This window comes from Cydia pomonella, chromosome 16, assembly GCF_033807575.1.
Source record: "Cydia pomonella isolate Wapato2018A chromosome 16, ilCydPomo1, whole genome shotgun sequence".
Lineage (NCBI taxonomy): Eukaryota > Metazoa > Arthropoda > Insecta > Lepidoptera > Tortricidae > Cydia > Cydia pomonella.
Window position 1 is genome coordinate 18,305,190 of NC_084718.1, and position 27,383 is coordinate 18,332,572.

Consider the following 27,383-nt stretch of genomic DNA (forward strand, 5'->3'; position numbering starts at 1 on the left):
CTAGAGTTTATTTGTGAAGTGAACCAAAGCAGGTTTTAATCACATAGTTAGCCGGAAAGGCAAGTACACAATCATAGATATAGGTAATTTCAGTCATTTAGTTCACGCATGCTTTGATAAAGGTGACAATAGGATGGCGACTGCACCAGCATTACTGTTGCAACGTTACTGCTGCAGCACTGTCAATTTCCTTGATAAAATAAGTAATGGATTGAAAATACAAATTGCAGCAGTAATGCGACCATGAACGTCACTTAGTTTACCAAAAAAAATCAATGTTGTCAATGTAATCTGGATGAGCCTAGGCAGAGGGGGCACCAAGATCTAGAAATGCTTAGGGCATCAAAATTTCTTAATCCGGCACTGTGTACAAAGGTGTCCTTATAAATAGTGAGTAACAATATTCAGCCATTTCGCATGCAAATTTTAGGAATAAGTATCGACAGCATTAAAATTATTTACAACTCCAGATACTCCTTAACAGAGTAGAAACAATGTTCCTGAAACCATCTCGTTAATTTTGTCTTAAATTCAAAATCATACAATAATTTGATATTATTAGGAAGCTTATTATAAATTTCAATAATTAGGTATATTGCATGCATTACGCTTATAAATGGCAGCATGACAGGGAGGTTGATAAAGCAGATTTTTGTACTGTGTTCGCTGATTTCCTTTAAAAACATCAGAGCGTAACTTAAAATATTTCATATTAGCTTTGACAAACAGACAAACTTTTCTGATATACATGCATGCTAAAGGTAAAATATTATATTTCTTGCGCGGACGCATTTTTTTTTGTAGTTTTAAAGCTTTCTCGATATGAACAGAGTTCCCCCAGAGTAGGAGGCCGTAGTTTAAAATAGAAGATACATGGCCATAGTAGGCCGTAATTGCAGCTTCTGTCGAGACTGTTTTAACAAGTTTTCTCAAGGCAAATACAAATCTGTCCAATTTCGAACATATTGTCTCTACATGGTTTTTCCAATGCAAGTGACTGTCAATATTTAAACCTAAAAATTTTATACAGTTTAGGGTTCCGTACCCAAAGGGTCAAACGGGACCCTATTACTGAGACTCCGCTGTCCGTCCGTCCGTCCGTCCGTCCGTCTGTCATCAGGCTGTATCTCATGAACCGTGATAGTTAGCCAGTTGAAATTTCTACAGATTATGTATTTTTTGTTGCCGCTATAACAACAAATACCTAAAATAAATATGTCTTTCCAATCTCGAGGTTCTCATCCAATAACCGAAGTTAAGCAACGTCGGGCGGGGTCAGTACTTGGATTGGATGAGTAACCGTTTTTATAGATAATGGTACGGAACCCTTCCTGTGCGAGTCCGACTCGCACTTGGCCGGTTTTTTAACCTAAATATACCGGTTTATTCGACGAGTGACGAGAGGGCCAGCCGGCCAGGCCAGTTTTCAAATTGTGGGCATTTCTCTCTGTCAATCTAATTAGTAAACGAGAAAGATCCCAGCAATTTGCGAATTACGGTTTCCGCGGTAGGCTCCCTGGGGAGTGCCGCGTAAACAAAGACATCAACATAGGAAGAAACCGGTTTTTGTATATAAACCGGTTAATCTAACAAGAACATTCTGTAAACGTTCTCCTAAAACCGGTTTAAGCATAACTGTTTCATGAACGAAATTAAAAGGTTTTGCGCCAAGTACATGATAACGGTTTGGCAATTTAACCGGTTTCTGAGGCTTGCTTATGACTTGACTAGTCTTGCATAGAAAATATGAAATTCGTCTCAAGGGCCAATTAGATCCTCACGCTGCAACGGGCCCGACGTCGGGCCCTAGCTAGAGTTGTTTTCCGTTTCACGAAATACCAGGGCTATAACCGTGAAAATTGAAGTTCGTCAATTGCGGGCATTTTTCTCTGTCACTCTAATTACGTCTGAGTGAGAGTAAAAGAGAAAGATCCCCGCAATTTGCAAATTTCGGTTTTCGCGGTAGGCCCCCTGAACATATTTGGCATGTAAAAATACTTTGTCTCTAAGGTACCAATTACATCCACACTTTATCAGGCCTGATATCAGACCCGATATCGGGCCCGAGAAATAATATAATTTCCGTTTTACTAAATAATCCGTTGCGTTTAAAATGCTATTATAATGTTTTTCACATAGCTTGGGTTCTGTGACAGCTGTCATCTCAATACAATTTAGCATTTAAAGGTTAGAAATTGTATTGAGATGACAGCTGTCACAGAACTCAAGCTATGTGAAAAATATTATAATGGTTCTTATAGTTTAGGTAATATTTTTGAAAAAAAAAACGATGTGGACTGGCAAATCATATTACGTTTTGGCAACCGGGGTTTTTTACCTAATCTGACCCCGCTAAATCCGAATTTGCCGGTTGCCCAATCTAAATCTTGACCGGAAGTGATATAATCAAAATGGCGGCCATTATTACCCTACATAGTAAGTTCCGGTCGTTGTCATTGTCAACTCAAGTTGTAATGAAAAAGGGCGGGAACTTCGTCGGCATCAGCGGAACTTTTGAAATTAATTTTGTAAATTCTTTCCTACAGCCCTTTTTTGACTTCTTATTCATATTTCGAGTATTATTTACCAATGAGGTAAAGTAATTAGGTAATAATAATTGGGGATAGTGGCGGCAAGACGCTTGCCGCCACTATCGCAAATCAGGTGAAGCCTGTGAAGGGCTACAGTCTCTACCAACCAAAATGGCGGCAAATTTTATATCGAACAAAAGAGGACTAGGGTAACGGCGGCTATTAACGCGGGTATCAAAATCGACGTCTAACACCGCGGTGTTTACAAATACTCATTTTGCAAGCAAACAGATCTATTCCCTAAGAAATAAAGCATACACAAAACAAGCTCATTCATTGGTCTATCGTGCTCATTAGTGTGCATTTGTGTGCGTGTAACAAAAAACTCGCGATTCGTCAGTTTGTGCGACGGCGGCGCAAGAACCGGTTGTTCCATACAGACGCGTGACACCACAGGTAAGTGCACTCCAATCTTACTTAGTGTTTTACTTAATAGTTATGGCAAATAAACTAGTGCAATGCCTTTTAAGAGGTTGTGTATTGTTTTCTACACGATTTTGAATTACTTTTAACTTAGTTTTTCGACCGGGAAATACGTTTAAAATTGAAAATAAAATACAGCGGTGATAGGCGCCAATTATTTCTGTGGTAAGTAATTCCGTGGTATGCCACGGTAATAAAAAAAGTGGTAGTTTTGTTATGTACTCTTTAGTTTTGGTACAAATTATCAATTTTAAATTTCTTTTATTTATTCCAATCTTGATCTATTCACGCTATTAAAGAGCTATTTCCGTGGTATGGAAAGTATTCAACTAACCCTTAATTTTTGACAAAAACTTCAGCACCGATTTCCTTGTTTCTATGGGAACCCTTAATCTGTCAACTTTTTTTTATTTTGAGTTAAATCCTAAAATTTACTTGCCAGTTATGTGATTTTGTCTTTACAAGAAGCTTGTAATATACGTGTTTGATTTGATTTGAAAAACCATCTGTGTTTTATTCTTTTTATGGGTCGGAATTAGGTTTAATTAAACTCCAAATTAAGCCTATTACCGATGGTATGATCAGATTACCCTCGGTAATAGAATGTATAGAAATCTATTACCGACCCAGAGAAATATCGAATGGGTCGGTAATAGGCTCTTAAAGAGTTATCTATTACCGAGTGACTATTTGGTATTGTATTGAAATATCGCATTTAGGGTACCGCAAGTACAGATTTCGTTGATAAAATTTAGACTTCAGTTATCATTATCAGATTTAAATTCTTCTGTTTTCTGATTCAGTTATTACTCTGACAAGGAAGGGTACCCAACTGCCGGACAGTTCCGATTAATTTTTTTTTATATAATTTTATTTATACAGTAGTCCAAAATCTCAGACATGATTTTTTTAGCTATAAGAATCAGCAATAAGAAAAGTACTGTGATTTGTTAATTATAAACGGGTAAATTATAACACATAATATGTGAGAGACTTTATTTAACTTAATTACCTTATCAAAAATATTAGAATTAAAAAATTTCATGTTTTTATATATAGTCGAAATTTTATGAGGTGGACGTTTACCATTTCACTGTGGTAAACTTTCACTCAGGTAGTAAACGTCCAGCTTATAAAATTTTGACTATAATTTACGCTGTGCCTTATGAGAAAATGTTATTTACTTGTTTTTTTTTTTGTGCAGCTAATTGTCAGTAAGACACATTCTTATCAATCTTTATAGCATTTAAAAATTACTTTATTTAATAACAGGCAGGCCTATTTGTCATATACGTCCTTAGTAAAACTTTACTAACAATAATTTTTGTTGTTTTACATGTAAAACATTCAACTTATAACTTGTTATACAGGTACTCGTGGGTACTTGGTAAGTTAACTATTTTATAGTATTTGATTGTGCCAAAGTGTAATTATAATCTCTTCGAATATATCTCTTATTTTTAAACATACTCCTATAGTTTTATTTTTTATTTTTGTGTCATTATTAAACTTAATGACACAAAAATAATATACAGAACCCACGTCGTTATTATTGATTTAACCCTCGGTATTAGGTTTCGAATTTTGAGTTTGGTTTCTGTTAACGAGTGCAGAAAAATCATGCCAATTGTACCCTCGGTAATGAAAGCTCAATTCGCGATAATAGAATCACAACCTGGCCCTTGCCACGGTAATAGAAGATTTGGTCATTTTGGCTTCAAAAAATATTTTAATACATATAATAACCCAAAATGAATCCAAAAACGTGTGAAACGGAAAGTTCATTAAATGCTCCGATGAAAAAAAAATATTCCTGGCTGTTAGACAGCATTGATACCCTTAATTTTTGGATCTCTTTTGAAAAGTTCCTTAACTACCACGGTAATAGGTGCCTCTACCCTATTTAAGGATTATACCCACATATATACAGAAGACAATAAAAGAGAATATCCAATTTTGCCGTCGATGTCTTCACCTAACACCAAAATTGACGTTATGCAGGCCACACGTATCCTTAAAACGTGTCTTGGACTAAGCCATGTAAAACAAATTGGAAATTACATGATTAAAGTCTTCTTCACTAACAAGAAAGATGCCAACAACTTTTTTCTAAATACCCAGATGTTAGAGTCACATAATTGGTAAGCCAAAATCCCTTATAATCACCTGGAATGCTTAGGGATACTTAAAGTACCTATTGAAATTACGTGAAAGTATTTTCCTCTTTAAAGTTACGTCCGTAGTGTTTGATACATCAGTATCCATCGATGACTCTATCGCAGAAATTAAAAAATCCATTGGTGTTTTTGACCCTGAGGGAATCGTTCCCCCAGGGTTAGGGGGCTCGCCATCCCCCATAAGAAATTACATATAATTATCACTTACCGATTACTATATACACCTAACTACTAAAAATAATTAAAAAGTGAATCTAAATCTACAAATATATACACTAAATACAAACTCAAATCCTTTAAAATACAGTTTCAACCGCGTCCACCGCCCCTGAAGTTTCCCGCCCTTTTAGACAATGACATTGACGTTGTCCGTATAAAAGTCGTGTATTGATAGAACTCGTTACCTGTTTATCTAGAGAGGTTTAAATCCAGTAGGTACTTTAATGCTATTAGATATTATCGCCTATCTGTTTATAGATACTTAGCCAGTTAGTTTCTTCTGGTGACTCCACCCTCTTAGATTCCATAGAACAAAAGAGGACTATTTAAGGATTACAATAATGTTATAATGTTTTAATAAAACTGCAATTAGTTAACAAGACGATATCTTTATTTTATGTGTGTGACCACAGATACTATAATCTATTACATATCCTTTCTTTTAAATTAAGTATTAGTATCTAGGCTACCTAAACAACTAATAATTAAAACTTAATCAATGACATAATCTGACAAATACTTAGGTTTTTGAACATTTCGACCACTTCTTGATGTGTATACTTCAGAATCACATTTTTTTTTTTGGTAAATCGGTATTACCTCTGTGTGAATTGTGAACTGAAGTATCCAAATTCACATCTACACCACCACTTTCATCCAATGCCTTATCAGTAGGAATGATAGAATTATCAGGTTGAGGACTGGTAGACTCAGGACAGACAGGTTCAGTATCAGGGCTTACACTGTAATAGTCATTACTGTTATTGATTTTTACATCAGACTTATTATGTATTAAATACCTCCTATTTCTGTTAATAACATTTCCTTTCTCTGTTTTTACAACATATGAATTAGGTCTCACATCCCGACATAACACTTTTCCAAATAAATTAGGTTTTCTATTAGAGTTATCTTTAATAATGACATTTTGTCCTGGTACTAACTTAGGCATTTCTCTAGTATTCCTATCATAGTAATATTTTAGTTTATTAGCATTATTGTATAATCTACTTTCCATGTTAGTATGTTCCTGATATTTTTATTTTATAGGCAGTAGGCCTCTTATTTGCCTACCCATTAATAATTCTGATGAAGTTTTAAGTTCTGAATCATGTAATATCGGTGTGTTTCTAAGTTAAGATCCTTATCTAGAAGAGAGCTAGATCCTTATCTTTACGTTCATAATCAGCCTTTCTAAAGATATTTTTTACGGTTTGTATGAATCTTTCTGCAAGCCCATTAGACTGAGCATAGAGTGGGCTACTTGTTTTATGTTCAAATTCCCATTCCTTAGCAAACTCCTTGAATTTATAACTAGAAAAATTTGTGCCGTTATCTGAAAACAGTACATCTGGTATGCCATGTCTACTAAAGATGCTTTTTAGTACACTGATGGTATTTTCAGCTGACAGGTTATCTAATTTAGCTATCTCCACATATTTACTAAAATAATCGACCACTATGATATAGTTATCATTTTTATAATGAAACACATCACAACCTAGCATCGACCACGGTTCATCTGGAAAATCTCTTATTATCATGGGCTCCTTGCAATTATTTTTTCTAAACCTGTTACAAGTATTACAATTGGCAACTTTGTTTTCAATATCTACTGACATTTTAGGCCAGAATAAGCACTTTCTAGCTCTGGATTTACATTTTTCAATGCCTAAATGATTGTAATGAATTTTGTTCAACATCTCTTGTCTCAGTGATAATGGAATAACTAGGCAACTGTTTTTGTAAACTAAATCATCGAAAATGAACAATTCTTCCTTAAATGTATAATACGGTTTTAAGTAATCTGGCCACCCATTTCTTATGTATTTTATCAGTTCAGCCAGATGTTTGTCTTTAGAAGTTTCTGATTTAATGTGATTGTACTTATCTGACCAAATTTTCAAATTACATCTTATCATGCTTACATGAGGTTCTACTAAATCTTCCAAAACTGTATCATCATCTTTAGATTTATTAAAATTGCGTGATAGGGAATCTGCTAACAATAATTCTTTACCTGGCTTGTACTTTACAATTAAGTCATATTTTTGCAATTGTAACCTCATTCTTTGTAACCGCAGTGGAATATCACATAAGGGCTTTTTAAATATAATTTCCAGTGGTTTGTGGTCTGACTCCACTTCTACAGTTTTACCATAAACATACTGGTGAAAGCGCAAGCATCCATAGACTATAGCAAGCATTTCTTTTTCAATTTGTGCGTACATCTGCTGTGTAGAAATCATTGCCTTAGATGCATACGCAACCGGAAGATCATTTTGAAGCAAAACCGCACCTAACGAGTTTTTTGAGGCATCTACTGACAATTTACAATTTTTATTAGGGTCATAAAATTGCAACACTGGTTGTGAAATTAAGATATCTTTTAACTGTTTAAAAGAATCATCCTGTTCTTTAGTCCAAATAAAATCTACACCCTTTCTTACTAATTTTCTTAGTGGATGACAAACTTCAGACAATGATGGGATAACCTTAGCAACATATGTAATCATACCTATAGCCCGTTGCAGTTCTGCTACATTTTTGGGTTTCTCAAGATTTAATATTGCTTGTACTTTTCTTGGGTCAGGTTTGATGCCATCTTTTGATAATATGTGCCCTAAGTAAGTTATTTCTGAAACACCAAATTCACATTTTTTAGGCTAAATTTAATACCATTATCTTTAGCAATGTTTAGTACTTCCAACAATCGCATGTTCTTCCTTAGTTTTTCCATAAACTATTAAATCGTCAATGAAAGCCTCGCAACCAGACACCTGTTCAAATATTTGACTATATTGCCTATGAAAAATTTCTGGCGCTGAAGCTAATCCATATGGTAACCTCAAGAAGCAGTATCGAGCAAATGGTGTTGCGAAAGTGCAGAGCTTCGAACTTTTCTCACTGAGTTTGATTAAATAAAAGGCAGTTGAAGCATCTAACTTACTGAACACAGTAGCACCAGCCATTGTAGCCGATACGTCTTCAAAAGTTGGCAATTTAAAGTGTTCTCTTTTTATGCAGTTGTTAAGGTTACTAGGATCCAAACATACTCTTAATTTACCATCAGGTTTTTTTACAATTACTATTTTACTAGCGAAGTCTGTTGGTTCAGATTTTTTTTTAATTACATTTAATTTTTCCATTTTTACAAGTTCTCTCTTAAGTGACTCATGTAATGCCATAGGCACACCTCTGCAGGGTTCAATTTTTGGTTGATAATCATCTTTTAACTTTATCTCGTACTCTACATCTTTAAACAAACCTAATTGTTCATCAAATAAATCTATATTGTCCTTAATAATCTGTTCATAGTCACCATTTACATTAAGTTTTATTTGATTTAAATACTTACGCTTCATTAATTTCAGTGAAAATATAGTTTTGTAACCTAAGACTGCTATTGAGTTTTCATCAACCACCTGAAACAATAATTGAACATTTTTTCCATTTATTAGTTGACATTTCAATAATACTTGTCCTATACTTTCAATTTCTGAGCCATTATAATTACAAAGTTTTGAACTACTTTCGGTTATTTTATGATCTAATGACAATTTTTTTTAAATATGTAATGGCATTACATCACAGTCACTTCCCGTGTCTAGCTTAACATCTACAATTTTATTATTTATCCATAGGGGCTCATACAAAGATTCCTTCAAATTTTTATTATGTTGTACCATACCTATTACAATGTCTGAGTCATCACTATCCGTAGACTTATTTTGATTTACTCCATGCACTTGAGAGGTCTTACACATTTTAGCATAGTGCCCATAACGATTGCATTTTTTGCATCGATACCCAAATGCTGGGCATTTAAACCCATGATAATAACCGCAACGATAACACTGCTTTTTAGAGTTCCGTAGCCAAATGGCATAAAACAGAACCCTTATAGTTTCGCCATGTTTGACGACCAGTTTGGCCTAGTGGATAGTGACCCTGCCTACGAAGCTGATGGTCCCGGGTTCAAATCCTGGTAAGGGCATTTATTCGTGTGATGAGCATGGATATTTGTTCCTGAGTCATGGGTGTTTTCTATGTATTTAAGTATTTATAAATATTTATATATTATATATATCGTTGTCTAAGTACCCTCAACACAAGCCTTATTGAGCTTACTGTGGGACTTAGTCAATTTGTGTAATAATGTCCTATAATATTTATTTATTTATTTATTTTATTTAATGTCCGTCTGTCTGTCTGTCTGTCTGTCTGTCTGTCTGTCTGTCTGTCTGTCTGTCTGTCTGTCTGTCCGAGGCTTTGCTCCGTGGTCGTTAGTGCTAGAAAGCTGAAATTTGGCATGGATATATAAATCAATAAAGCCGACAAAGTCGTACAATAAAATCTAAAAATTTTTTTTTTTTAGGGTATCTCCCCTACACGTAAAGTGGGGGTGAATTTTTTTTTTCGCTTCAACCCTAGAGTGTGGGGTATCGTTGGAAAGGTCTTTCAAAACTAATAAGGGTTTTCGAGAAACATTTCTTGATAAAGTGAATATATTCGGAGATAATCGTCCCGAAAGAAAAAAAAAAAGTGTCATTTATTTTTCAAAGGCACATATACATAATCAATTTTAAAGTTACTCGCCAAACTGCTTATGCAGTTTGTTGGCGATGTTGAACCATAGGTCCAAATTTGCCTATTTGTTTAACTCGGGTGAAAGGTACCGTTTCATCCCTTGGTTAACAATTTACTATACTTCAAGCGGTTATTTAAACTTTGACTCTCTCGCTGCTGTTCCTGGAATCTTTCATTACGGTCACGATTTCCTTGCGACTTCTCATTTTTCTGCTTATCATACTTATGAGATATTTTATTCACTTCATGTACCTGAACATCAGTGGCCATTTTCTTCACATTTTCTGATGCAAGTTCTGATGCTTTACAAATGCATATACATTTCGGGAGGTCTAGGCCCGTTTATTGCGGAAGTTTTTCTTGAAGCTTGGAATCTCCTATACCACGAATAATCTGACTTTTAATTAAACCGTCCTTCAGTTTCTCGAAGTTACAATCCACACTCAATGTTTTCAACGCTGTTACAAATTCGTCTACTGACTCCGACTCTTTTTTTTCTCTTGTAAAGAAGAGATGCCGTTGCATCGTTTCATTTTTTACTGGTGAACAATATTCACCAATTTTCTTTAAGATGTCCTTGACATCTGACTCTTCCGGTATGTCTAAAGTATTATACACTTCTAATGCATCCTCTCCTATGACATGTAGAAGTAACGCCTTCTGGCTTTCCTTGTTCAGTTTATCCTCAGCCCCCGACGCCTTGAAATACAGCAGGAATCTCTGTTCCCATCTTTTAAAGTTTTGCGACAAGTCGCATACTAGTGATAATGGTGGCGTCTGTTTTAATGACTCCATTTTGTAATTATCAGTCTAATCTTCTATTTTCCACATTATAAACGAACGACTGCGCCATATAATAATGTTATAATGTTTTAATAAAACTGCAATTAGTTAACAAGACGACATCTTTATTTTATGTGTGTGACCACAGATACTATAATCTATTACAAGGATTATACCCACATATATACAGAAGACAATAAAAGAGTATATCCAATTTTGCTGTCGATGTAGCAATTTTGCTGTTGATTGTGTCAATTGTGCTGTGTCGTTATGCAGGCCACATGTATCCTTGAAGCGTGTCTTGGACTAAGCCATGTCAAACAAATTGGAAATTTCATGATTAAAGTCTTCTTCACTAACAAGAAAGATGCCAACAACTTTCTTCTAAATACCCAGATGTTAGAGTCACATAATTGGCAAGCCAAAATCCCTTATGATCACCTGGAATGCTTAGGTATACTTAAAGTACCTATTGAAATTACGGAAGAAGAACTTTTGAAGTACCTGAAGTCTACTGCTGACATCATTGGAGTTAAGCGATTTACAAGAAAAAATGCAGCTGATGGCTCAACTTGACCAACACCTACTATTTTGATTACATTTCTAGGCTCGTTACGACCTGATCATATCACTTATGACTACATCTGGTTCGATGTTAAAGAATATGTGAAGCCAATTCGCCAGTGCTATGTATGTTATAAGTTTGGCCATGGACGTGGTTCCTGTAGAAGCCCCCAAGTGTGTTCAATTTGTGGTACTGGCCATCTATTCAAGGACTGTACAGGTAAATCCAATTTAAAATGTGTCAACTGCAGCGGCCCTCACATGGCTGTAAGTAATGTCTGTCCTGTCAAAGCTGCAAAAAATCAAGAGGTCAAGGATAGGATAAATGGAAAGATGATATGTGCAACAGTATCAGCCAAGACTCCAGTTATTCCTGGTGCCCCTACCACATCTCCGCCGCATCCACATCCCAAAAAGCCCCTCCAGGGGCCTCAATCCAGAGCTCTGTTTACAGATTTAATTAATTCTGATGAGGTACTAAATGTTTTTACCAAAACATTAATAGAATTAATTAAGTCTAAACAACTGAATATTGATGCTCCTATAAGTAGTAAATTAATAAAATAAACTCTAATTAATAATCTGTCTACTCAATAATGGATAACCAACATTGATAACCTTAATATCTTTCATTGGAATTCACGCAGCATCATCACTAAAATAGACCAATTAAAACACTTCATTTCTTGCAATAATATTGATATAATTTTATTAAATGATACTTGGTTAGAACCTTCCAAATCTTTTAAGTTACTAGGTTACAGGATTGTGCGCCGAGACTCTGATCGCCCTCATGGAGGCATTGCAGTGGCAGTAAAGCTAAGTTTTCTTTTACTCTGATTAACACACCTTCTAGTTATCATTTTCAAAACCTGTTATTGTCTATAATCATTGGCTCTACTGTTATTGAGATACTTTGTCTATATATACCTCCCTCTCCTAATGGTAGATTTAATTCAGATATGTTACTCAATTCCTTTTCTAAAATTACCAGTAGGAACTAGTTGCTCATAGGCGATTTTAATGCTCATAATTCAGCATGGGGATGCCGTCGTAATAACAGTAGAGGCAATGTTATTAGTTCTTTTGTAGACAAATATAACCTAGTTTGTTTAAATGATTTCTCTGAAACCACTTTCGACCCGTTTGGCCAACAAGGCAACATTCTTGATTTAGTGTTTGCTTCGCCGGCAGTTAGTTCTAGCTGTTCGTTTTCTGTCCACGATGATCTTTTAAGTAGTAACCATTTCCCAATACTAATTGGGCATTTCTCAGAGGTGACGTTCGGTGCCTGACTTCGGTGCCGATTTTTTTTTTTTACTTTATAGACATGTGATGTTAAAATTAACAAGTAGGCTTCAATTTAAAAAATATTGGTAGTGAAGGCCTCCTTATAGACGTGAAGGTTCGCGAGATATTTGAGTTTTTCTAAACACTGAAATCAAACACACTCACCGAAATCAATATTAATAAAAAGGGTGCCACTGAATTCAAAATTTACCAAGATTGTAATAAAACAATATTATTTTAGCACTAAAATAGTTTAATTATCAATTTAAAGACATCATAATGAAGATATAATTATGTTATTATTGTGATTCATCATAAAACAAAGTTATGCTCTGCTAAAAACTATGGATTTATGATTATAAAAGTAAATGGCTTCAAAAATGAATAGTCAAATCAAAATCAAGATAGGACGGTAAAAGAATCATTATTTTAAATAAGCAGTTAAAATCAATAACAAATTAAAGTTTAAATCTCTCAAAATAAACTAATTAGATCTTTTAAAAGCAAGGCAAAATTAGCCTGCTCGCAAGCAAACACTTGACAATCAACAACAAAAGAAAATAAAAAACTTAGGAAGGAAATAACAGTTATGCTTTAACCTTTAACATAAAATTGAAAAGAAAAAAACTGCGTAATACCCTGCTTAAACTTTATTTTAACTATGTAATGTCTAGATCTCTATTAATATAATATTCAGTCGGTTTGTCTGACAATGTGCAGACACATCACAAATATCACAATACTCATTAAATTCTAAAGTTATCTTAAACAAAATACTCTTTTGTCATTGACTATTTTTAAATTAAAATAATAAATGGTAGGAAATTATCAGTTTCTTCGACAGTCTTTTTTCATTAAGATTTTAATTATTTTTCAAGAGACGTGAACATTTTAGTTTTAGCTACATAAAAATTAACAAAAGGCGACATTTCCCGTCTAATAACACTTAAATGCAAGCTGGCATTTCGTTACAAAATGGGATCGGTATTATTTATATTATATGTAATACTATATGAGCTATCTATAAATTGTTATATTTTTCAAATAGTAAAATTCACTTCTGGTCACATAAAAAAAAACTCAGTTTTGTAAGCGTAAACGCCAGCTCGAATAAGCTTTCAATTCAAATTAAATTAGAAGATTTTATGCTTTAATTTTAAATAATAGAATTAGATTTAAAAAACCACCCACAGGAATGCGTTCTGAGTTGTAAAAAATTTTTTTATAAAACTTTTTTTAATGTAGACTATTAAATTAACTGCTTTTTGTATGCATGTTCATATAATATTACAGATTTTAACTTATTAGGCAAATTTATTATATTAAAAATAAACACAAATAGGTGGAAAAACAATTAAAAACTTAAATTAAAAACTTATAAATAAAAAATTTGTCCCAGATCGAGACCGCTTGGCAGGGTGCCCAGAAGGCTGGCTGCATTGCCCCTCTGAATAGCGATGCTTATCCGCTGGGCGAAGTACAGGCCAGCCCTCTGATCACCCGAAGCCTCTATAAGGCGTTTTGCTAACTCCTTATAGAGGCGGCGCGCGCTAGGCCCCCACGGCCCTAGGGTTTCAACCCCAAACGCCGCAAATATGTAACTACTGCCGAGGTTGACATACTTGCGACGCTTGAGGCTTTCGGCTGAGGATGCGGCCGCACCAGCGTCAACTTTGGTGCCTGGAATATGGGACGGTGCCAGGGTATCTACGCATGTAGCATCCCAGACAAGGGGCCGTCCCATACTCCAAGGCACCAACGTCATTCCATCAGGCCTCTTACCATCATCAGATTGTACTGTAAATAAAAACCAATAAATATGGCACCAGCTTAACAATCAAAATTATATATTTATTTGGAGATATATAATAAGCACATGTTAACGTATATAATTTAAATTATCATTGTTTATGTAAAGTACAAAAATAACGAACAATTGTAAAGTACCCTACTCAGTGTTGTGTTCCTGCCGGTGAGTAAGGTTGCCAGAGCTCAACGAGGGTGGGAGGGGGTTAGGGTCGGCAACGCGCATGTAACTCCTCTGGAGTTGCGGGCGTACATAGGCTGCGGATACTGCTTACCATCAGGCGGGCCGTATGCTTGTTTGCCACCGACGTAGTATAAAAAAAAAAGTACAATTTATAGTAAAGATTGACAACGGTGGTCTATTTTTTGATTTCGGTGGTCAAAAACCCACCGAATCCACGGTAATCACGCCCACTGAATTCAATTTTAATCGCTTTTAGACAATTACAGAAAACATAATCATAGTATGTAAAAGAGTTTCTAATATCCAAATCACATACCTCTGAGGGTGGCTTACGCACTATGTAACCGAAAAAAGCACAAGCACTTAAACAATTAATGGCGTCACCGAATTCAAAAAATCACGTAACCAAACCCACCGAATGCCGAACACACCTTTACGAAATCCGCTTGCAGACCGGGAGCCGACGTCTGCTCTCGCCGATAAACGTGGCACGACTGAACCTACCTGCGCACGCGGCGCGGCGTTCCTGGTATATTCCTTTGTGAAATGCCGACAAGGTTTATAAATTCCAGTGAAATCACGTGCTGCCGCGGGACAAGTCGAATAATTGGATTTATTTTGTAATATTAATGCGTCAATTATTTTGAGTCTAATAATATAAATAATAGGCTTATGTAGAATACGTGAACCAACTTTAAAAATTAAAACAAAATTCCAGTCTTAAGTTATGATTTTTTGTTTCAACAAATCTGGGTGCGGGACATACCCACTGTTCGTCAATTTTAGCACTTAACATTTATTTTCTTATAATATATATACTACATGGAATGTTTTACCAGTTGTCCAGGTGTATCAGATGCTGATGGATTTGCATGATTTAATTCAGATTTTATAGGAAACAAATTCACATGTTTATGCCCCCGGACACGTAAAAACGCCACCTCTGAGAAATGCCCAATTAAAGTTTTTTTTAATGATGTAGACCGCTCTTCTCGACAACATCTGGATTTCGATTCTTCTACCATTACCCCTCCTTCCGTATCAAATGTAAACTTCAATAAAATAAACTGGGAAACCTTTTCTAAACTGTGCACCGAAAAATTTGCGTCTTTTGTTCTAGCACCTAATCCGTTGGATAGTTATAGTAATTTCATCCAATGTCTGGGTGGCGTTTTGCTGACATTTCCCATGAAATCTTACGCTTGCTACTCGTAATAACCACAAATTCTGGTTTCTCAAATAAAACTGTGATTATTTCACTAGTGTTAATTACTAGAATTAATTGATAACTAAATGCTCTATTTTTATATCCCAGGTACTAATGACAGTTCTATTGGCCCACTCTAGTGCCCAATCTATCCAGTTTTATAATATTACACTTATAGGCCTTATGAGGTAGTAGTATTGGACTGATTTTAGTATCTGGGCTATAAAACAGATGTTACTTACAAGTTGGTATATACGAGGGGCGTTCAATATATTCGCAGTATTGATACCTTCCGACCCTTTTTAGTGACTAATTTAATACTGGCCACTATGAGGCATTCATTGACATTAAAATAATAACTCCGTAGTTACTCTTTAGTCACAATAAGCTAAACTGGAGCTTAAAGTATAGTAAATTGTTGACCAAGGGATGAAACGGTACCTTTCACGCGAGTTAAACAAATAGGCAAATTTGCATAATCAGTACCTAATTAAAGTAAGTCTTTTTACTATGAAGGGAAAACTTTTTACGATAACTCAAAAACAGCTAAACTGATCATATCCGCTATAGTTTTCATTTAATGTCTTTCTTAAGCTCTACTTCCACGATTTTTTTCATATTTTTTGGACCTATGATTCAAAAGTTAGAGGGGGGGACACATTTTTTTTTCTTTCGGAGCGATTATCTCCGAATATATTCATTTCATCAAAAAATGTTTCTTGAAAACCCCTATTAGTTTTGAAAGACCTTTCCAACGATACCCCACACTCTAGGGTTGAAGCGAAAAAAAAAATTCACCCCCACTTTACGTGTAGGGGAGGTACACTAAAAAAAATTTTTTTTTAGATTTTATTATACGACTTTGTCGGCTTTATTGATTTATATATCCATGCTAAATTTCAGCTTTCTAGCACTAACGACCACGGAGCAAAGCCTCGGACAGACAGACAGACAGACGGACATGGCGAAACTATAAGGGTTCCTAGTTGACTACGGAACCCTAACTAGTTGACTACGGAACCCTAAATAGTTGACTACGGAGCCCTAAAAAAGTAAATAAAAAAAATAGGTATAGTGTCCGTCTGTCTGTCTGTCTGTCCGAGGCTTTGCTCCGTGGTCGTTAGTGCTAGAAAGCTGAAATTTGGCATGGATATATAAATCAATAAAGCCGACAAAGTCGTACAGTAAAATCTAAAAATTTAATTTTTTTATGGTACTTCCTCTACACGTAAAGTGGGGGTAAAAATTTTTTTTTGCTTCAACCCTACAGTGTGGGATATCGTTGGAAAGGTCTTTCAAAAGTAATAGGGGTCTTCAACAAACATTTTTTGTTAAAGTGAATATATTCGGAGATAATTGCTCCGAAAGAAAATAAAAATGTGTCCCCCCCCTCTAACTTTTGAACCATAGGTCCAAAAAATATGAAAAAAATCTTGGAAGTAGAACTTAAGAAAGACATTAAAGGAAAACTATAGCTGATATGATCAGTTTAGCTGTTTTTGAGTTATCGCAAAAAGTTTCCCCTTCATAGTAAAAAGACGTACACCCACAGTTCATCCCTTGGTTAACAATCTACCATACTTTAAGCTCCAGTTTAGCTTATTGTGACGGAAGAGTAACTACGGAACCCTACTCAGAGCATGGCCCGACATGCTCTTGGCCGGTTTTTTACTTTATTACATATATATATTTGCAATCTTTGGTTAATCTACATACTTACCTAATTAAAAGTATGAAGACAACATCACTTTACCAGAGCTTGGTTACGTTTCTTTTTGCGTCTTTAAAATATAATATTTTTTTAATATACAACATAATTATAGACCGAATATACAATTATTAAGCTATCAATTTACACTTTATAGTGAATCCGTTATTATGTGAGCAATTTTCTTTTAAAGCACTTTTTTAAAATTTAATATTCAGGTCTAATTACGAAATTTTTCAACGGGTTAATATTCTCATGTGAATTCTGTATTTCTGTTCGTTCTATTTAAGTTTACCACAGCTTTCTTTTGCTTGTAGAAATTTAGCACTTCCCTATAGTTCGTTTTTATAGAATTATTAAAATCAAACTTGACTAGTCTTTTTATTGAAAAACGCATTTTAATAATCAGTAAATTCTGAAAGCAAAAAAATGTAAATGATCGTATATGATTTATTGATTTATAATTGTTACATAAAATATTGCGTATTTCTATAACAGACACGGCGAAATTGGACTATAAAATGTTGTTGTTGTCTTTAGAATCTCTTATTACTTAACAACAGAGTTTGAAATAGAGCCTATTCCAATTAATTCCACCGGTACAGTTATATTTCCTTGTTCTGGTATGATATTTATTTAATCATTTAATATCTGGGAAACCGAGCTTTGCTCGGAAAACATATAAAAACTCAGAAATGCGCGTTTTCCCTGAGATAAGACCTAGCTAGATCGATTTTTCGCCCCCGAAAACCTCCATATAGAAAATTTCATCGAAATCGTTAGAGCCGTTTCCGAGATCCCCGAAATATATATATAATTATACAAGAATTGCTCGTTTAAAGGTACAAGATTTAAGTGTGAAGTTTCATCTATTTGCCTAATTTCGATTACCTACCTTATCAAACATGACTGAAATAGGCACACGCCATTAATATTAAGTTCTACCCTCTGTATGATTCACGTAATTTATATATTGAATCGTACGCCGATGTTATTAAGGTCCTATAACACACGTTTCATTTACTTAACAATAAATAAAGTTGTGTTTAAATATATTAGAACACCTGCCCCGCTTACCAAATTCTTCTGCTGATTATCATAATAATTTTGGCTATATAAAACGGCAGGACAATTTTAGTCGCGACTCACGAAAGGCAAAAGTAATTCGGGTTGTATAGAATTCGATGGAGTCGCGTCAGGGGCCTTAACTAGTCTTTAATTAGCAGTACAAATGCAGTGCAACTTAAAAATTAACGTAGAATTTTAAGAATTGGACAAAAATTAACAACTGCAATTAAGGCTTAATTTGTGAGAGCTATTAGGTACCTGAGTATCTTTATACCTCTTCAACTTCAAGGTATACCAACAGGGAGAGTGTAGCAAGGAACAGTGAGAGCATTTGTATTGTAACCTACGATATAAAAGTTAATTTCTGTTGGTTCTGGTTTCTGTTGCCTATTAAAACGTAGGTACATACAAGCAAGATGGTGATTTCAATGGTGCGGTCCCAGCCGATTGGCTTTGGAGGCACTGTTGGATTAAAGGTTTTAACAATATGGGAGAAGTTGCGCAGGTAATTTAATTCTGGTTTATAAAAAAATATATTTTAAGATACCCATTTAAAGCGAATCACAGCCGCCGAAGGATGCTACGGTCGTGCACCTATCCCTAATAATGTTCAGGCCCGGATTTAGAGACCTAGGGCTCCTAGGCACTTGGTATGGCACTTAGGATTTAGGGGTGGAGGGGGGGTTTCGGCCTTGTGGGTCTAGGCGGGGCTTCGGCCTTGTGGATCTAGGCGGGGCTTCGGCCTTCTTAGGGTTTAGGGGTGGAGGGGGGGGGGGGGGGGGGGGCTTCGGCCTTGTGGGTCTAGGCGGGGCTTCGGCCTTGTGGGTCTAGGCGGGGCCTCGGCCTTGTGGGTCTAGGCGGAAATCCGGCCCCGCCGCAAAGTAAATCCCAGGCGACGTCATAATTTTCAGCCGAGAAGTCAAGCGATCGCACAATCAAAGCAGCACTCTCTTTTAACGCAGCGCGTAAGTAGTGAAATTTGTTTATTTTAGGTATAGATTCATCTAAATGTATCAGTGAGCTAAAGGTGTCATGAAATTCCAGCCAGTCTTGATATTGTCCCGAAAAGGTAGGTAAATGTATTGTAGGGAGCTTAATATTTGGCCTTCCTTGATGCACACAAGAACCTGAGACTGACCTGGACTCCAGCGCGGGACCCGCCGAGTTCCCGCTCCTCGCCAATACCTCTCGAGCGAGCGCAACTGCACCGAAATATCTCGACTCAAAGGTTTCACGCTCAGCATACTGCTCATCTGGAATTTCACAGGAATTTTCTATGTCAGATTGCACAGAATCATAATCGGAGTAAATCTCTTCAATTTTGGTCAGGCGAATATTTAACTTGCCGGCGGTATAAATGCCAAAGTAACTCTGTCTGTCTGAAACTTTCGACGACCGGTCTGGCCTAGTGGGTAGTGACCCTGCTTATGAAGCCGATGGTCCCGGGTTCGAATCCCGGTTAGGGCATTTATTTGTGTGATGAATACAGACATTTGTTCCTGTGAGTTATGGGTGTTTTCTACGTGTATTAGTTTGTATTTATCTATATACATAATGTATATCGTCGCCTAGTATCCATAGTACAAGCTTTGTTAGCTTGAGGTCCGGGGAAGGACATGGTAGTGTTTATCAATCATCATCATCATTCTACGCATACTAACCCCCAGGGAGCTGCCTGCTAGTATGCGTTGCCTTGTCTGCACTGACTCTACCGACATTCTCTGCATTTGTAGGTTTGGTCTGGAGTACTGTGACTTGCCGACGATGTTGTCAAACGTTGCGACTCTACTGAGGGTTATGGCGTTGAACGTCGATGGAAGAGGTATAAGATATGATATTATAGAATGACTAATCCTAAGAGACAGTGAGGTAGCTATGCGTAGGCAAAGCAGACTCTAGCCCACGGCCTCGCACTTAAGAGGGCCCCACGGCTAAACCTTTCGATACACTGGGGAATACACAGTGAAAGAAAAGGGCCTCGCAGATGCGACTTTTCTCACGCCTACATTACTTCACAATACACCACTCCTCAGATTCTGAAAATTATTTCATCCTTATTATGTACATATTTTACGAGGATAGGCTGTATGCTAAAAGTATTGATCAAAAAGATGTGCTAGATTAAATTTGCGGACTTTGCGGCTGTAATAAAATTTGCCTTTATAACTACCTACTACTAAACTAACCCATTAACATGTAAACAACGATTGAAATGATATTAATAACAGCTACGAGTATTACATAATCATAGAATCGTACCAACTGAAATTCCAGGAACTCCAATAGCATTCGTCGTTCTGATGATAATCGGTACGATCACGTACTTCTACGTGTACGTGTTCTCCGTAGTGTGGTTCGTGTTCTGGCGCGAGACCGACGACATCGTAGCGATCATGGTCATGCTCTCATTGAGCGTTTCCTGCATCATCTGTATGGTTAAGCTCTTTTCTCTGCATTTGAACAGGTAACACAGCAGACAACAAGTATACAAAATTTTACTTTCTTATTCTCGAAAATTGATCATAATTTATCTTTGTGACATACGTCGATCCTCTGACGTAGTCGGGGCCAGCATCAAGATTGTAGTAACGAATTTTCCAAATGTTCATAACGTTTATTAACAGTATCAGTAAAAGATAAATCGGAGCATAAAACTGTGTACCTAAAATATAACCCAGCAACAGAGGCAAATCTAGCCAAAACACAGTTTCAGTCTTAGCTGATGCAGTCGATCAGCTGAGACGTAACGGTGGCGAAGCGGGCAAAATATCATGGTTTAAAGTATCAACAGGAGAATTTGATGTTATAATTTATTTAATTGCGTTCGAACATAAAACTAACCAACTTAATATTGTTGCTAGAAACCGCGCAAAGAAGGCATTTTTATCATACCTAGCATTCGACAAGCGCATAGACCGAGAGAGCCGAATGTACCAGAATCTTCTGAAGAACCTGCGCATTGTGAAGCGCCGAGTTATCTTTGTCTGGGTCATGCTGGTCAACAACGGCCTAATATATGTGTTAATGCCACACCTGCTGCCTGGAAAGCATTTAATTGAAGACTTGCAAGTTGTTTATGGTTAGTAAAAACACACTTTAGTTTTAGAGCTTATTACACAAGACACAACTCTGATTTTCCGATGTGTATCTACTGTCCTGGCGGAAGTTGAATAGGAGTGCATTATTAATACATTAGGTTAGTTAATTAAAGTATTAACGGGCTACGGCCTTCGTAGTAGACAGAGGTAGCTAGGTAGACTCTTTACTCATTCTCAGGTTCTATTGATACGTTCAGCTGAACGACTATCCTTAAGATTCATCCTTCCGGTGTTTTGGCGCAGGGCCCTCTTTTTACTTTAAAATACCTACATACTTTGCGAATCTTCTTACTGTTTTAATGTTTCAGGACTAGAACCAATGTTCGAATCGCCAAACTTCGAGATATCTCACGTTCTAGTGGGCACGGCAGTGATGCTGCTGGTGTACGCGGCTACGACCACCAGCTGCCTTCTCTTCGTCGTCACAGGCTACATAGAAGCACAAATGACAGCCCTGAGCCATGAGTTACTCTATCTCTGGGCCGATGCCCAAGCATTGACCTTCGAAGACGTTCTCAATGAAAAGAAACTAAGAAACCAATATATTAAACAACAGCTAGTATTTATCATTCAAGCACACGCTGCCAACTTATCACTATTACAAATAATTAAATGCATTTTTAGCAACTCCATCGCCATTGAATTTGGTTTACTGGCCATATCTCTTATATTTGAATTGCTAGGTGGATTAGAGAACACATATTTACAGATACCCTTCGCTTTAACCCAGGTCTCTATGGATTGCTTTACAGGGCAGCGCCTCATCGATGCGAGTTTAACATTTAAGGAAGCGGTGTATTCTTGTAAGTGGGAGAATTTTGATGTACAGAACATGAAAATTGTGTTGGTTATTCTACAGAATTCGCAGACCATGGTGCTTTCGGCGGGGGGCATGGCGGAGCTCCGATATACTAGTCTTATGGCAGTGTTTAAGGCTATATATTCAGCATACGCGGCGCTGCACTCCACAATGCACGTTCATAGACCAGGCCATTAAAGGCTTAATAGCAGTATTGTAGAAGCAAGTTTACGATATTCAGTAATTAAAAAATAGATATAAATGTTAGTTTTATTCCATAATCTAAAATACCTACTTAAACACACCTACACACTGTCTCGAATATAAGCAGTTGAGTCTTTATTTTCTAAATATTTTTAGATAATATTGTAATGCTTTGGTCAAAACCTTGCTAGTGAACTATATTTGACGACTCATTATTTTTTAACCTAAATATACTGGTTTATTCGACGAGCGTCGAGAGGGCCAGCCGGCCTGGGCTATAACCGCGAAAATTGAAGTTCGCAAATTGTGGGCATTTCTCTCTGTCAATCTAATTAGTAAACGAGAGGGATCTCAGCAATTTGCGAATTACGGTTTCCGCGGTAGGCTCCCTGGGGAGTGCCGCGTAAACAAAGACACCGACATAGGAAGAAACCGGTTTTTATTTCTAAACCGGTTAATCTGACAAGAACTTTCTGTAAACGTTCTCCAAAAACCGGTTTAAGCACGAAAAGCGCGGTTTAAGCGGTTGGTTTCATGGACGAAATTAAATGGTTTTGCGCCAAGTACATGATAACGGTTTGGAAATTTAACCGGTTTCTGAGCCTTGCTTATGACTTGACTACACTTGCATAGAAAATATGAAATTCGTCTCAAGGGCCAATTAGATCCTCACGCTGCAACGGGCCCGACGTCGGGCCCTAGCTAGAGTTGATTTCCGTTTCACGAAATACCAGGGCTATAACCGCGAAAATCGAAGTTCGTCAATTGCGGGCATTTTTCTCTGTCACTCTAATTACGTCTGAGTGAGAGTAAAAGAGAAAGATCCCCGCAAATTGCGAATTTCGGTTTTCGCGGTAGGCCCCCTGAACATATTTGGCATATAAAAATACTTTGTCTCTAAGGTACCAATTGCATCCACACTTTATCAGGCCTGATAACAGACCCGATATCGGGCCCGAGAAATATTATAATTTCCGTTTTCTCAAATATCAGCACATCATTTACAATGTTTAAAATGCTATCTATCTAGCAAAATATAATATTTGCTACACCCTTTCCAAATAAAGCATATGGTATGCAAATAAAGATCTCTATCTCTCTAAAATCCAAACGCCAAACGTCACTGTCACTGTCACGAAACGTAAATAAAAGGTGTAAAAACATAACGCAGGATTCTATAGAAAATATTCTAATATCTAATATGAATAACTTTATATTCACAATATCTTACTAAACATGAAAAGAAACACGCACTTATTCGATCTTTATTGGGAAGATATTATAGTGACTTATGTTCTACCTTACCTGACCATACGGGAGTGTTTCAATTTTCGCTGTGTGTCCAAAACATGTCTTCAGATAGTAAATATGTATTTTACACAGATGAAAGCACTGAAACTAATAAATGAAGGTTTCTCCCCACACACACTTAATGTAAGTTATTTATTGAAATTTAAAACAACCTTGAAATTAAGTAAAAACTATCGAGTAATTTGTATTGTGTTTATTTTTCGCAGGTATTCGCAATAAACTGTTCCAAGCTTACAGTATTAAACCTGACTCGATGCTCAACCGTTACAGACGCAGACCTGATTCCAGTTTTACGGCAAAACATAAATTTGGTCAATTTAAACCTAAGTCAATGCAACAATTTGTCAGCAAAGTGTTTACAACCAGTTATTCTATACTGCAACAATTTACGTACGTTGAGACTGGCTCGTTGCTTGTGGCTAACTACAGGGGCGATGGAGGCTCTAGCTTTACACCAGAGTATGCTTGAGGATGTAGATTTGTCCTATTGTGTGACAATCTCAGAAAGTTGCATACTTATATTTATAAAAAAGTTTAGACTTCTCAGAATATTCAATTTGGAAGGCAATTGGCAGATTACAGATAAGTGCTTGTATGCCATGTCGAAGAATAGTGTTGTATTGAAAATGCTCAATCTGGGCGGCTGCTCAGATATCACAGACAAGGGAATCAGGTGAGATACTTTTTTTTCTTATCTCTAGGGCTTCATGAAATTTATAACCTTATGCTGTTTTCCTTTTCAAATATGATCTAGGTTTCTTAAAAGCATGAGTGACAAGGGTGTCATCAGTGGGTGGCAGGAGGAGCCAGCTATCCCCCTGGAGAATAATTTTTTTAACTAAATGTATGTGCCTCCCACTCCCCTTGGCCATTCGTCATATCGAAAATTGTGTTTGGTCTTAAACTTTTTGATGGTAGTGTAATTAAATATCATGATTATTTTTTTACATTTCAGAGCACTAGCCCTCCACTGCCCCATGCTAGAGGGCCTTCTAATCCGAGGCTGCACAAAGGTGACAGAGAACAGTCTGCAGCTGATGCGGCCGCGGGTGAAGATGGATCGGAGGCCTGTGGACCCGGTGCCAAGGCCTATTTACATACAGATATAAATTGTTTCGTGGGTATGTCACAACTCCAAATTATAGCAGGGGTTAAACTAATTTTGCGGTTTAAACTAACGCGACATGTTTCGGAGAACCTAGGTCTCCTTTCTCAAGCAGCAGTGCGAGCAGCGTTCACAACGGTGGTGCTTCACGTACTGTTGCACGCCGCGTCGCACACTGAGAGAGCTGTTGTTGTAGACGGGCATAGTGGTGTGTTTGGGTGTTTAAATTCGATTATAACAGGGTGTTTACAGGCCATTACGGGGTCAAAGATGTCTTGGCCAAGATTGGACACTCGGACAACACCAATTTTCGAATGTGTGGCGAAGAGGAAGAGACATTAAGAAACCTAATGTGTGAATGTCACGCCCTCACCAGGCAGAATGAAGGACTTTGGAGCAGGCTATCTGGAGCCAAAGGAATTCAAAGCACTACTTACTATTAATTGCACCGATTTTTGAATTTCGAGGGCTCGATTTCGTCACTCTAAAATCTGTGGATAACGGCGATTTGATATGTTGGGAATACGAGCAATAGAAATTGAGAATCCAGTGGTATTGACTCGTTTTGTATTCTATTAGTATAATTTAAGTGCCTAGTAGTAGATTGAAGGGAGCCACAAGAAATCTAATACGCGCCAGTAATAAAAAAATCGGCTGGTCATAATGTTATTTTTTTCCTATAAATACATATTTGGATTTTGCATAGAACTTGGAACTCATTTAGATCTCCATTCTTTTTGCGGCGAAGCCCACAGCCAAGCATAATTTTTGTATTGAACTTGGGTCTCCTTTTTTACATTTATGTTTTTTGTGGGATATCATTACTTTTTGTAAATAAAACTAGGCAGGTATTGAGATTTAATGTTTTTTCTTGCGTTTCCACTGCATGGTTTTCTTTTTTATTTATTTATTTTATTTATTTAATCTTTATTGCACAAAAGAAAACCTTATAGTACAAAAGGCGGACTTAATGCCATGAGGCATTCTCTACCAGTCAACCTTTAGGCAAAGCAGAGAGATTGTGGGCGGTGCTACTTTAACAACAACAACCAAATATAATACAATAACATACCATACATACATAATACATACATACATAAATATACATACTTATATTTCTTATAATATATACATAAATAACGACAAAACATATAGAGCTTACCCAAACATTATTATTTTTTCATTCTGCTAGCAAAGAAAGCACGTAAGGATTTTTTAAATGCAAACTTATTTTGAGCATTTTTGATGCCGTAGGGAAGTCCGTTCCAAAGACGGGCCGCCTGCACGGAAAACGAATTCGACATGAACCCAGTGCGGTGAAGAGGGATAGATAGAGACATATTGCCGGAAGAGCGAAGTTGACGGTCCCGGGTAACGCCGTAGTATTGAAATAGAGACTTAAGGTATTCAGGAGAATGAGGATCATTTAACACAGAAAAAAGAGTACACAACATGCGAACATTGCGTCGTTGACGAATGGGGAGCCAGCCGAGCTGGGAACGAAAAGATGAGACATGATCATATTTACGAAGGCAAAAAATGAAGCGAATGCAGGTATTGAGTAGCCGATCCAATTTGTCGAGAAGTTCTTCATTTAAGTCCGGATAACACACATCACCATAATCAATAATGGGCAGGATAAGGGAATTAATTAATAAAACTTTGGTTTTGATAGGCAGGAAGTCCTTAAATTTATTAAGAGCGTGAAGGGAACCCATGACCTTTCGACTGATCTCGGTAACCTGTGCTCTCCAACTCAGAGTACTATCTAAGAGAACACCCAGATCTTTAACACTTTGACTGAACCTTATTGGAGTGCCGTCAAAACTTACTGGTGTTATCGCGTCCAAGTCTATTCTTGCAAGCTGTCTGGAACTATTTACCGATAACAATGGCCTGGCACTTGGAAGGTTTTACAAAAAGGCCGAACTTGTTTGACCACTGCTGGATATGTAAAAGGTCCTGGTTAAGTTTCTCAATGCAAATCTGAAGATCAGTCACGGGGCACTGGTCGTAGAGTTGCAGGTCATCAGCATACAGATGGTAGGTACAGCAAAGGTTAGGTGTAATAAAGTTAATAAAGGCGGAAAATAGAAGTGGGGATAAAATTCCTCCTTGAGGCACGCCAGTAACCAGGTCACACCAGTCAGACAAGGACCGGTCAACTCGGACTGCCTGCTGGAGTGCTGGCGGCCCCTCAGGTAGGCTGCGAACCAGTTAAGGGCTGTTTCCGAAACGTTCATGAGATTGAACAGA

At 36.8% G+C, this 27,383-nt stretch overlaps 2 protein-coding genes across 2 annotated transcripts; both read left to right on the forward strand.

The window, feature by feature from the left end:
* Positions 1-19,968: 19,968 nt before the first annotated feature.
* LOC133526398 (uncharacterized) lies at positions 19,969-22,865 on the forward strand. Its single transcript, XM_061863013.1, has 4 exons — positions 19,969-20,432; positions 20,885-21,074; positions 21,472-21,689; positions 22,017-22,865. The coding sequence occupies exons 1-4, from the start codon at positions 20,294-20,296 to the stop codon at positions 22,703-22,705; spliced, it is 1,236 nt and encodes a 411-aa protein (XP_061718997.1). The 5' UTR covers positions 19,969-20,293; the 3' UTR covers positions 22,706-22,865.
* Positions 22,866-23,444: 579 nt separating this feature from the next.
* LOC133526310 (F-box/LRR-repeat protein 15) lies at positions 23,445-25,554 on the forward strand. The gene is made up of 3 exons (XM_061862864.1): positions 23,445-24,145; positions 24,229-24,695; positions 24,978-25,554. The coding sequence occupies exons 1-3, from the start codon at positions 23,948-23,950 to the stop codon at positions 25,129-25,131; spliced, it is 819 nt and encodes a 272-aa protein (XP_061718848.1). The 5' UTR covers positions 23,445-23,947; the 3' UTR covers positions 25,132-25,554.
* Positions 25,555-27,383: the final 1,829 nt, after the last annotated feature.

Coding starts and splice junctions, on each gene's coding strand:
- LOC133526310 (XM_061862864.1), top strand. CDS start 23,948: ATGAAAAGAAACACGCACTTATTCGATCTTTATTGGGAAGATATTATA. Junction 24,146..24,228: donor TCTCCCCACACACACTTAAT/GTAAGTTATTTA, acceptor TATTTTTCGCAG/GTATTCGCAATAAACTGTTC. Junction 24,696..24,977: donor ATCACAGACAAGGGAATCAG/GTGAGATACTTT, acceptor TTTACATTTCAG/AGCACTAGCCCTCCACTGCC.
- LOC133526398 (XM_061863013.1), top strand. CDS start 20,294: ATGCGTTGCCTTGTCTGCACTGACTCTACCGACATTCTCTGCATTTGT. Junction 20,433..20,884: donor GTTGAACGTCGATGGAAGAG/GTATAAGATATG, acceptor CTGAAATTCCAG/GAACTCCAATAGCATTCGTC. Junction 21,690..22,016: donor AGACTTGCAAGTTGTTTATG/GTTAGTAAAAAC, acceptor TTAATGTTTCAG/GACTAGAACCAATGTTCGAA.